Source organism: Syngnathus scovelli, chromosome 13 (genome assembly GCF_024217435.2).
Source record: "Syngnathus scovelli strain Florida chromosome 13, RoL_Ssco_1.2, whole genome shotgun sequence".
Lineage (NCBI taxonomy): Eukaryota > Metazoa > Chordata > Actinopteri > Syngnathiformes > Syngnathidae > Syngnathus > Syngnathus scovelli.
This window is the reverse complement of record NC_090859.1, coordinates 8261032-8274186: the sequence shown is the minus strand read 5'-3', so window position 1 is coordinate 8274186 and position 13155 is coordinate 8261032. Positions and strand designations below refer to the sequence as shown.

Here is a 13155-nt window from a genome sequence, read left to right as displayed (position 1 = left end):
TTTGCTTCTTTACCTCTTGGGTTTATTGGTCACATGATAGCCCGGCCTGCATTTGTACTTGCACAGTGTTCCCACTTTGAGGCCCGTCTCATTGCAGCGTTTAGTCTGCAGCACAGCATTGGGCACGGGCGGAGGAGCTGGGCAGCGAAGCTCGCAGAGAGCCTCCGGGAAGGACCATAGCCCATCCTCCAAGCAGGTCAGCGTGTTGTTGGTACCTGATCAACAGACGAAAACGTGTAGATTGAAGGAGATGTTCAGTTGCCTGTAAAAGTCGTGTCATCTTGCTTTGTATCTCTCCCACTAGTCTCTGAAAAATGCAGAACTTACCAGGATCCTAATGCGCATTAAAATTTAAAAATGAAAACAATGTAAGAGAAGACACGGGCCTCATCTGTTTGCTTGTCTGACACTCCCAAGATTGCACTTAAGTTTATGCCATCTTTTTTTTTCCCAAGCAAACCTCGCCAAAGGTATTTTAAGGGCAGGCTGAGAAAAAACATCTATACATGCACGAGCACGACGAGGCCACTCACCTACAAGCTGGGCGGGTTCGCGACACTGGAAAGTGCTCTTCTTGCCATAGGTGGTTCCCTCGGGGAAGTTGAAATTGGCCGGATGAACGTGATATTTGTCAGGCAGACCGCAGTCGACTGGCTCGCATGACACCTGTTTGTTCCATTTGCCGTTTGCGCAGGTTATGGTCACCAAAGAGTCAGACTGCAAAGGAGCACAGGGTATCGTTTCAAAAGTTGCAGCTTATGCTTCCCAATTTTCAGAAGAGTATCATTTGGTAGTAGTACGCTTGTATATGGTATATGTACAATGTAAAGAGACTGGCGCGCCATTCATAAGATCGAAATGTTGCATATCAGAACTGTCGTAAACCATTTTTTAATATCACTTACATGCGAAAGAAACTCATTGTTTTTGTTGTTTTTTTAGGGTTAACCAGTGATCCCTGCTGACTTAAACAAGAAGTCATTTTTAATAATATCTCGACACAGGATGGATGAGGTTGCTGAAGTCAAAGGTCCTTAAAGGGAACTGCTACTTTTAGTGTTTTACCCAGTGCAATTTTTGACTTCAAGACGCAATAACCCAACCGATCGACGTTTGCTCGTTGATGATAGTGAATCGCTGTCCGATATATGCTTTTATAAGCATGTCGCCTAACAAAATTCGATTGAGCTTAGCTTACGACACGTCGGTAAGCCGCACTGGCCACTCAGCAGTTCAAGTAACCAACAGGAGCATTTGTAAGGGCAAGTTGCACCATTCAGACAACTGATATCCTACAAGTGCACCTAACACCTCAGCGCTAACACAATGCAGGCTGACCGAGGTAGCAGTGTGTCAATTTCTGGGAAGCACTCACACACACACACACTTGATGTTTCTCCAGATCGGTTTTGATGCATCACATTTTTTTGACAGACAGCCCATATTTTTTTTTTTTGTCTGGTGGATAGAAATACAAAAAGATGGCACAATGACACATACACAGATTTGACCTACCAAGCTAATGCCCTTAGCTTAGCGGCATGATTTATTGATTGACAGCTGACTGATATCCATAAATCTAAATCCCGCCAGTCTGGGATTCTCAAACAAAAAACGACGTCAGACCTTCAAGTTGACTGATTGCACCGAGAGCGATTGGGGACGCGAAGGCTGGTGAAATGGAAGAGGACACAACGGAACACAAAGGAGCCAGACAAGCATGAATAAAACTTGCACTATTATACAAATGTTTGGCAGCATACACGCATAGAGTTGGTGTTCATACACTGAAGCTGTGTGAAAAAAAAAATGAGGGGAGGGATAAACAACAGTCATAAAATTTCTCCAAATCGAAACTTCTGATTGGCTTGATACCCTAATAGAAATAGTTCTGATTCCTTTATATTAGTTGGCTTGTGGTATTCTATTGAGAGGGATGAGAGCAAAATGCGGAGCGCCGTCCAAACCTCAAGTGTTTTCATCCTTTCCTATTAACTCGCAACATGTTACACAACGGGAATGCTTAAATTTATGACCACGCCAACAAATCTCGCAACAAAGCTGGGAACCTTTTATCATTTTGACATCCGTCGCCGACTCAGACTAAATAAAGGAAAATCTGTGTTTTTAACATAAATTTCTCCACGTTTTGTTTTCCCTTTAAAGAGTGTCCAAATATAAACGTCATTCAATTGAGCAGACTTTTCTTTTGCAACAGAAACCTCTTATTTCTCTGCCGTCATTAATTTTTGATCTTTCATCTGGATCCCAGCATATGACACTGCATAACAGTATCAGGTTCACCCCAAATAAATAAACTCCCGACGAGATCGAATGCTTAGAACGCAACACATGCGTCCCATGTGAGCGAGGCCGCGGTAAAAGCTAGTCATTAATCCCCTGGGAGCTAATATGATTACAAAGGGTACGCATGCAAGGTTCTTCAAACGCAAAGGAAAGCCATCCGATGACAATATTGAGTGCTGTTAAAGGTCTGTGGTAGGCTGCTATAGGGCACGTAAGGCTGCGAGTGCCGCTGTGCGTGTAAATTTGTGGGAAGTTTCCCTCCTTTAAAAACTTTACAGCTGACTAGCGCTCCTCCAGTAGCCACTTTAACAACCTTTGGCCACTCTGCCTAATTCAAGCCAGGCAGCCTATTAGACACAAGAACCAACAGAAGGACAACATTTTCATTCGAGCCAGAGCTTTTCCTTAAGCGGCACACAAACACATGAGCACATGTGAAAAGTATGGCTGCGGCCTATATACTGCACTTGTATTTTGTTAATACGTTCTAATGGCGCTATATAGAAGTACCACATTCGGAATGGTTTGATGGAAACAACCTATATGTCATTATCCTGTTCATTATGTTGATGATTTGACGCACTAAAACAGCAAAGGAAACACATTTTCAGTATAAATTTGGACACGCGTAGACTTGAAGCTTGTATTGTACAATAAAAAGGACTCCCGCTGGTATTTTGGCTGAGGTTGACTTGATGTCTAGCCAACCGCTGTTGTGAAAAAAAAAAAAAAAATGATTTGTGTGCAGAAAAAACAGTAACATCAGAGAGTCTTTGAGCGACAAAACCCAGTAAGGATTTCGACTCTGGCAACAATATAAGCGCTCATTGTAACCTAATGAATGAGAGAAGGAACCAGAACCACTGAAGGATTTAAGCACATAATAACCTTTTCGGGTTATAAAATCCGCAAACATGGTGCAGACGGATATTTTAGCTGGAAGCAACTGTATATCTACAACGAAGAACCCCATGTGTTGCTCTGCGGCGGTACCGCAACAAGCTCCAATTTTCAAAATTAATTTCCGAATAAAATTAATTGGAATGAACCGGTCTAAAACCCCGAATAGCTGTAGAGGGAATATTTTTGAAATTTGATACAAGTTCAAGCAAAGATTCAAACATACTTCTGAAATTAATTAGAATGAGTGTTGCTGCGTCACATGACTAGCAAAAAGCTCTTTTTGTGTGAAGGTTTTTGGTTTGACTTACAAGCTTAAAAAAATGAAGCCCAAAAACTGTCACTGGAAAGAGCTAAATAGTGATGACGCAGCGCTGAGATATTATTGAAGTTTGCCAGAGTTGCATTTTTTAATTAGCAAGGTCCAATTTGGCCAGAACTTTGATGAGGGTTAAAGTGTTTGGACTCTATTGAGGTGGGACAATTAGAAAGAGAGCTCCTCAGCTGTCCAGAGTTTCGGTAGTAGGAGGTACTAGTTTTTTAGATATATTTTCTGTTATTTAGCAAGTTAGCTATAGCTGCTTATACGTTATCTTATGCAAGGACATTTTAATTAACTCAAAGGTATCTGCAATTAGCAGTAGAAGACAAAAAGCGGTAGAAGACATCTTCGTACACATGAACTGACTGACTTCCTACTTCAAATGCCCTTTCACTAAAATAATGTCATCGTCTAATACGCATTAATTCCGTACTGGAGGTAATGGCCTCTGGGACATTCCACGGCATTTGTCTGAACGGAGCCTATAGTGGCCCCCTCCTCGCATGGCCACACACATTTACAGGTCACACGTTGACACCATGCACCACCGCCTTAAAGAGACTTAAGAGGGTCTTCTGGTCACACTCTAAATCTAATATGTAGTTGGGCTGTCTTGATCACATACAGTACGGCCGTAATTCAGCTCGCCGAGCACTTTCAAGTTGCCGTGTTATATTACGACAAGCCAGTAGAGCCCGAAAGGGATGTCTATATGAGAAACCATGGCTATTAGTCAGTTGTGGTGCCAGTACTCAGTGTTCTCTGACCACTTGAAAGCGATTCAAGTGGAAAACAGACAGCTGCAACATTTACAACTTAAATGTACGGATGGGGGGATTGGGGAGAAAATATCCAGAGAAGAAGGTGTTCCTGGATCTTTTTTTTTTAATATGACAAAGATACAATGGCTAATGGAAGAAGATAAGAAGACACTGCCTGCTAAACTTTTCAACTCGAGCAACAAGGCAACCACAATTCATTCCATGAAACACTTTTGGTTTACTTTCAAATAGAAATTTCCCATTGAAAGTAATTATATTTTGAATAATGTATACCAGAATATAAACTATCAGCGAAGCCATGGATGGCAGGCAAAGTAACATTTTAACATTATTGTCATATAAAATAGATATATAAGTTTTAAAAATATATATATAGTATTTCATCAAGTGGTGGTCCAGATATAGTTTCAGACATGATTTTATTTTCTGCAACATAATCCCAAACCAAACATGGCCGCTATTTGGTAGTTCGCCCAAATTTTGACCGAGATAAACGCACCAGTAAGACTTTGTGAATTTGTATGGAAGGGAAAGCACTCAAATTAGCAGTTTGGTCTAAGAATAATATTGTCCTCAAAAAGTCAAAGGGGCTTTCCTACCCCAACTGATATAATGTAAAATATTAAAAGAACAAGCTTGATATAATGTAAAATATTAAAAGAACAAGCTTATTTTGATCACAAATCACAAGCATATTGCTCGCCAGTTGGCGCAAGCACAGGAAACTAACAGTCAAAGCTCTTTTCAATAGAAAACAGACAATTTCACTTTGAATAAAAGCAATCTGATATTTTATTTTGTTCAACTTCTGTGTTGTTGAACTTGATTTGACTTTGCAATGGAACGACGGCTCGTGACTCAGCTCGCTTTTGAAATTGGGATGTAAGAATGGGCGTTCACAGTGATTGCCTTAAATCTCCTTCACGTTTGTCTTGTTTGTCCAGTGTTTCGACAAATGTCCCAGGCGTAAAAAAAAAAAAGCCACATCCGCCCCCACTCAACCCCACCACATTCTATAGAGTAATTATAAACATCATTCTGTCAGCAGAACTACTTTGCAGCATCAGCTTTATTATCGGCGACATGTGAGCTGAGCGGAGTGATTTAGGTGCCCCCAGTGACAGGACAAGGCTCATTTGAAAATCATTTCGCAAATTTATGTTGATGTTTTTTGGCACATGGTTTTCTGTCTGCCTACTTAAAGAACATACGTATGTAGCCAAGTTGAAGAGTCAAGAGGAACATGGCTCATCGCTGAAATGATCCAAACCCTCGAAGTGACCTCAGAATGACTCTGACTGGGGTTGGACATTTGACTACATCATTTTCTTCATTGACTATGGGATAAATGAATGATCAATCCATTGTTTTTTGTTTTTTTCAGTATTTCTTAACATTTCTCATTGAATATTCCATAATACTGTTTCAATCAGCAGATAACATTTTGTCTTCTTTAGACAGCAAACTGACTGAGAGTCTCAATATCATATCAGTAGTTGTTTCTTTTAAGAACTGGGGAAATTGAGGAAAGTCATCTTTTTAGAATTAATGAAAGTGTTACACATTCTGGAATATTTTTTCAAACGAATTGCTATTTTGCTGCCACTTAAACACCAATAAAAAAAATTCCCAAGAGGGTTCATCTAGGTAATTTTTCACAGGTACGAAGCCCACAAATTGGCTTGATATGATGGTGAATAAATTTAAACTGTATACAACAAATATTTTATAATTGACTTTTTTTGAAAACTTGCCACATTTCTAAAAATGTCAAAAGGTCAGTGTTTGCCCGAACGCCTTATGTGTGATGATGAAGACTCCTACATGTATACAGAGAATAACGATGTTATTTCCTTCAAACAAATCCATCATCTGGTGCACCTACAACCTATTTTAGTCTTCCTCGGCGGTCCTGCTCAACACATCTTAGTATTTTGATTGAGGTTAGTCTTCTCTATTTAAATAACTGTACACAAAATGGGGCAGACCTTACTGTCTTTCCTATTTGCCGCTGTCCCTCCCCTCCACTCTCTCCACATATACCTGCCCCTGCCACTCTAACAAAGCATAATTTAGCACTAAATGAATTGGCATTGATGAATAGCCACAAAGTGCGGCGTCAATCAAACCCTAATGCAATTAGCGACGCGCTCAGACTCAATGGGGAACTATTGTGTTTGTGGATGTAAATGCACCGCCGCACTCCACTGGTGTAATTATTCCCATGTGGCACTTTATGCACATGTACAGTGCAGACCGGGTCACTGAGCAGAGGACACATCAGGGACAGCTATAAAGGACACAATACTTACTAAAGTATGGGAAAGTCTGCTCACTTTTTTTTTTAAATCATCATACACGTGTGGCTATGCATAAAAGCTCATTGGACAATTTGTTATCTCATTTCGTTTCTTATTATTCTGGCTTCAACGTTAGCCATATTGGGGGATAAAGCATTTATACTGGCCTTTCCAGAATCTTGAAGCCAATTTTACGACTTTACGGCATGGCGTCAACTCTCCTGTTTGTTTATTTACTTGTAAAAGTGCATGTACCTGCATCTGTGTGTATCTTGTTTATGCAGGGCATTGAGTGCAATTTCCCGTATGCGTGTCGGTTTCTACATGCAAGTGCCTTTTATGTGCCGACGCGGTAGCAAATCTATGCAGTTAAACAGTGGCTTCACTGTGTGTGTATGTGTGTATGTGTGTGTGCGTGCGTGCGTGCGTGCGTGCGTGCGTGCGTGCGTGCGTGCGTGCGTGCGTGCGTGCGTGCGTGCGTGCGTGCGTGCGTGCATGCGTGCGTGCGTGTGTGTGTGTGTGTGTGTGTGTGTGTGTGTGTGTGTGCGTGTGTGTGTGAGTGTGCACACGCATGCGTAAAGGAAGTGAGAGAGGCTGGGAGTGAAAGAGGGAAGGGAGGGGGAGCAGACACTACGCGATGATGTCATGGTCCCAGCAGAGCGACAGGCACACAAAGTGACTGTCTGAGGTGATGGCGCAGCATTCTCGGCGAGGGACTAAACAGGTATGAGGCGCTCACATGTGCAGAGAGGAGGCGCCGGGTGGACATCTCCCCAGCTCCTCAGTGCCGCACTATGTCTACCTGGATGATGTCATCCCCTTCCCCCTACCTCACCCAACCCGAGGGACTGGCTGTGGCACTGGCAGGTGACAAAAGAAGTGCAGAGGCAAGCAGAAGCTCTCTCCTGGCCACTTGTGTGCTGAAGATTGCATCGTGTGTGCATTCACATTGGCACGCATGTCCCAATATGCTCTTTGTAATGTACAGACTATGTTGTGCATCACCTGGCTCTTGATGATGTCATCATCCTGGTGGATCTGCAGGACATATCCTGAGTTGCAGGAGATGGTGCAGCGGTCGCCGTTGTAGAAATGGCGGCCAGCGTTGTTGCACTTGAGCTCTGCATTGCGGATCAAGGGCTCCTGGCAGTCGATGGCTTCGCACGAATAATGTACACAACTGCGAAGATGGTGATAGATAGAGGGGGAGGGAAAAAGAAAGTGAACGAGTTAAATGATAACAAATGGAGGTGGGTGAAGTAACAATGTAAAATGTCAGTGACCACATCTGTCCCTCGATGACTGCTTTACATAGTGGATCGATAAACCACACGGAGACAGAAGATAGCCATATTTGGCATATGAAGGAGGAGAAGTGAAGGCTGGGATCGACACATTGTGGAGTGACATGTCGGAATGAAGAGTGGCAGATACAAGGACTGCGTTGGCATTTCATGCTCGTGAAATGCCTGCACGGTCAAACTGACAGTTTTTTTTTTTTTTTTTTTTTACAAGTCTACCATATAGGGGGGTCCACAGAGAAAGTGTGCGTGTGCGCATATGTTGGACTGCAGAAATTTAATCTCGAGTTTTATCTCTTCATCCATTTCTGTTTTACGGCCTCTCTTGTAGCTGTAATCTTTCTTATTTAAGTGCTTTTTCCCCTTCCACTGAATCACAGGCTGCCTACGTAGTATGTAGGCTACTGTATTTATATGCGTTCATGCCCAATGGTTCCATCCCGCAACTGACAAGCGTAAAAATGTATTGTTCATAATGGAATTAGGCCAAATAAAATGTTTAAATATGCAAGGCAGGGCGACATGTGGCACTATAATGATGCAATCACAGTCTGATTTTGCCAGTCAGAAGCAGCTGTCGCTCAGTTGGTTCGAATGCCAACACCCATCATTGTCTGCTGTCAAAGTGTCCTTGAGCAAGGCATTGAACCAGAGGTATGCATTGTAACTGCCTGTCTTACCTGGTTAAGAAAACAAACAAATAAATAAATACTGTACATAAAATATTTGCATAAAATAACAAGGAAATTAAAGAACTATACTCAGAATATCCTGTTCAAATATAAAGGTGATGAAAAATAGTAGAGCAGTTGCGGACAATGAATTGGAGGAAATCCGGAGGTACTTTATATTCTTTGGTACTTGGAATCCTTTTGTCATAAATTTGGATTTAACCAGTCAATATTAAGCCTTGTGCATCGTATAACTCAATACTTAACTGTGGACTGGCACGAAAAAACGGAACGGGAGAACGGTGTGCACAAAGTGACGTTTAATAGCTTTTTACTGTTGTTAACGAGTGGAGGCGGATGAGGGGAGGTAGTGTGGAGGGGTAGGGATGTGGTGTTTTGGAATGTTACAGGAAATGTGTGTGAACGAGGCAGCAATGGAGATGGAGGCACACAAAAACGGGAGACCTTTGCGAAAGCTGACGTCTACGCTAACAAAACGAGAAATTCCGTCAAAATGAAGCCTCAAACTCATTCTCGACTATGATGGTTAGTCAAATCAGCATGTGTTGGCATCCATTGCAGATATAGTTCTAAATCAATTTAGTTTTTGACACATGACAAACAGCATAAAGAGCTTTATCGCTAGCCGCACACCTTCACAGACACAAGAGTCCTTTGTGGATGTTTACTTGAAACATGTGGCGCGGCAAAACCGTGAGTGTTTGTGTGTATATATATGTGTGTATCATCAGTGCGAACAGTTGCATGCGTGACAGCGGTGTGGCAATCGGGTAAACACTGCGAGTTCCTTTATACGTGCGGTCGGATGTCGTCTTTTTTTGTGGTTCAGTGACTCGTCACTCAAAAAGGTTTTGAATTCAAAATAGTACCAAATCTCCAAAAGAACGAATTTTACTACAAAATCGCATTGGTGGTCCAATGAACAACCCAGAGGAATGACATCAACAATTGTTGGTGGTGTTGGACTGAAGTGGCTGGCTGCATCACATGTTGGCTTTCCACACATCCTCTCACACGCACGCATGCACGAACACACACACAAACACACAGCTAACTCTGATGCTAACAAGAACAGCAGCACCTACCAAAGCTCATAAAGAGTTGGAGTTGAATAGAATCATGGAGACAAAAATTCCACTTATTTTATGTGAAGATGGCTTTAATGATGATTAGCATTCCATGAGATTCTGACACGTGACCCTCAACCGTGCTGTGTGGTTTATATTCAAGTTTTAGGGTGCTACATTATATATGTATAATTTTTCCAATTCATATTTTCTTGAATGGCAATTCTAGTTGTGTGTTTTTGTGGGGAAATCGAGACATCTGCTTTGCTAAACTTTGGGGAGTTAAACGAATCATTTCTGGTCAGAGGAAATTTGTCCGTCAGGGACGTATAAATAAACTTCCCAGTGAATACAGGCAATGTTTAGCACATTCGCGGAATTGTGTCTCAGATTGATTTGGAGTAAATGAAGCATGTCTGATTCCTCTGGTATGGCACGTCATTATTTGGCATAAACACATTATTACATTTACTAATTTTAGTCAGACTACAATTGTATCGTGAAATAAACGATGACAGCAAAGTTTGACAATATGGAATCAATTGTACGGCCTGTGGTATGTTGGCACATTTTGCTTACTCACCTTTGACCAGTGGGGTTGTAGATCTCATTACTCTGGCAGCTGCTGATGGTGATGGGGTCAAAGGACTGGAAAGAGCGCAAACCCACACCGGAGATGGCCACCAGGCGGGAGGCGAACATGACCAGGATGGCCTTGGTGTGGTAGAAGGCCACCGATAAGTCGTGGCTCACTGGAATCACCAACGGGTTTGTACGGCAGCTCAGTCGCCATTCACCTGTGAAGAAGGACCAAGAAAAGTTTGGGCTTTTGTTGACCAAATACAGACCAAATATTTCTACTGGACGCAGAAGAAATAGTATGTGAATGTTCTTGCCAAGACTATGGATTCCTTCTTTGGTGTCCACCAGCTGAACGGTGATGTTACATTGAGTCTGGTCGATGTAACCCGTCCCGTCAGCCGCCAGGTGTATAATCACCGCTGCCGCCACCATCGGGTGAGAAAAGTGGGCCTGAATAAGAGAAGAAGACAAGCCCAGATTTCCAATGAGCGAAACTAACTGCGCTATTAAGTGTTTTTCTTCTGAGCCATATTCAGCTTGCTTATATTGCACCATAAATGTTACTGTATTATGTGGTCACATTCTTTTAGGCATTTTTCCCTCTTTTCAGCCAAATCTTAAAAGTTAATGGTTCACGAACACAGGGTGTTATAAAACCAAGATGTATGTTTAAGGTTTTAAGCATCTTTTCAGTATTTTTAAAGAAAGCAGCCACTGTAATTAGGATATGATGCGATGCTGCATTGCATGGTGTCCTGGTTTAAAATGTTAAGGTGGCAATCAAATAACACTTATCAAAACTGACAATTCATTCACTTGTTGCACCATCTTGCATGCTAACATAACAGTCTACAACATTAGATCCAGTTAGAGACACAAATGTAAAACACTAAGGATTTTTAGTTGGTTTATAACACTAAAACCTGAATGACTCAAATGTTGCATCTGTCAACTGAGCCATTAAATCAATTAAATTACGGAAATAAATCTGGTTTTACCTTAAGCCAAAAGTTTGGGTATCCCCACCGAGACTTGCGGGCGTCGTGACACGGGAACCAGGCGTATTGAGAAACCCCATCAGATAGATCAAACACCTTGGACTGACATGTCTAAGGAAAGACAAGAAGTAGAGGGCATAAAACATATACTACTATTTTGACTCGTAGTTGTAGTAGACCAAGAATGTTCGAGCCATCCTGTGCCCCTTGTGCTTAACTTTATTGGTCTCCAAAGACCAGGCCCTTTTGTTTTGTTTCTATTTCAGTCAATCAACACATTGTTTTACATAAAACCAGTTTGTTGCGCCTTTAAAATGTTATGCTACACCTGTCCACTACAAGGCGCTAGAGTGCTGTTACAGTTCCAAATTTGCTGACGCTTGGTTTTCAAGAAAACGAGTCAAATGGTCCACATTGTCTTGCGTGTCAATATTTGCTGTCAAAGGATGGTGAAGCATAGGAAAGAAGGTTAGGAAGAAAACATCATAGATTGAAAAGAAACAAAAGTAACAATGAGGAAAAAGGTGACAAGTGGACGCAAAGTAAAGGATTAGCAAACACAAAGGCAACTGGAGGGCAGATAAACAAGGACGGCCCGTGTCGCCCACTGTCCTGAGCTAGTGAAATGGGACACCCGTAACCGGAGAGTTTTTGCTACAGGGGCTACTGTAAGATTCTGCCACCGTGGAAAAACTGTCCTATCCATCTATCTGCCCATATTATCTGTTCCCTGAATCTGTTGACATGGCCTCTATACTTTCTGCTGATGCAGCAGAAATGAGTATTCCTATGAGAATGAAAATGCCATTTTGTGAATAGAGTCCCATGACACTGTGATGTTTTTTTTTTTTTTCAGGTCATTGCTAATTGCTGAGAATAATGTGCAGGTTACTTGTAAAGGGCCTTTCAATCATTGGAATCATAAGACGAGAAAGTAACAATACACTGTGTTTGCATGACTTGCTGTAAAAGGAAGGGCACCCATCAAAAAAGAAAAAAAAAATTCTTGGTAGCACCCCTGAAGTTCAACCCCAAGCTGTTTTTTGACGCCAGTGGAACTTCAAATGGTGGTCAACTTGCAAAACAAAGCATCCTGGTGACATCAATCACACCGTTCCAGTGTAGTGTTTCACCTTCCTCCTCTCAACCAGTTTCTGTCTTCAATACTGTGTGCTTTTGTAAAGATGGCTCAATACCTTTCATCTGATCTTAAAGCCACAGACACCATCTGTTTATATATTTGTCTCTCCATCATCCGATCCCAAAGACTCCTAAATCGGTCACTTGTCTCCCATCTGTGACGAAGCAATGATTTTGATTCAATACATTATTTTCGCTAAGGTTTCATTTTAAGATCATTACTGTCTTTTCCAGTTATATTATACCTGTATTTCAGTCAGGTTAGTTTACTATCAAGCTCGGTCTATATTGTACATATTTTCTGAGATAAAGCAGAGACCAATGGATCTCTCACTCAAGGGCATTGTTACGGTCCATAGTAAACCAATAGTTTGAATGTCATGTCAGCAGAAATTCACAAACTCAATTTCTATTAGCCCTTGCTATCAAAAGACAGAGTTTGCAATAAGAATACTTTGAATTTTTATTCCATGGAACAAAAATGAAATTTGCAAGAGTGACCACTGTGGATCTTGCAATCACTTATAAATGGATCATCACTGGACAAAAACATATTTCAACAACTGAGCTATTGTACCAAGGTTGATCAGAAATTCTTGAGAAAACCAAAATGTGCAACCAATCCCTGCGTTCACATGCCTAGCGTTAACCTAAGAAGCTTAATTTGATACAGTCGTGATGTAGCAAGAGCCTTCAAACACACTGCAGGGAAACATTCCTTGGACTCCGTTGAGCCATGATCAGGTATTATAATAAGACCAAAA

General features: G+C 41.6%; 1 protein-coding gene across 4 annotated transcripts in view; it reads right to left on the bottom strand.

Moving 5' to 3' along the window:
• pappaa (pregnancy-associated plasma protein A, pappalysin 1a) overlaps positions 1–13155 on the bottom strand; it is a 79458-nt gene that overhangs the window by 17938 nt on the left and 48365 nt on the right. For all 4 annotated transcript variants that reach the window (XM_049738754.2, XM_049738753.2, XM_049738752.2 and 1 more), the window contains 6 exons: positions 11252–11362; positions 10568–10703; positions 10255–10468; positions 7617–7791; positions 534–717; positions 14–215 (listed from right to left, as the gene is read on the bottom strand). In XM_049738754.2, the coding sequence (XP_049594711.1) occupies positions 14–215; positions 534–717; positions 7617–7791; positions 10255–10468; positions 10568–10703; positions 11252–11362 (1022 nt within the window). The remainder of the gene's footprint in view (positions 1–13; positions 216–533; positions 718–7616; positions 7792–10254; positions 10469–10567; positions 10704–11251; positions 11363–13155) is intronic.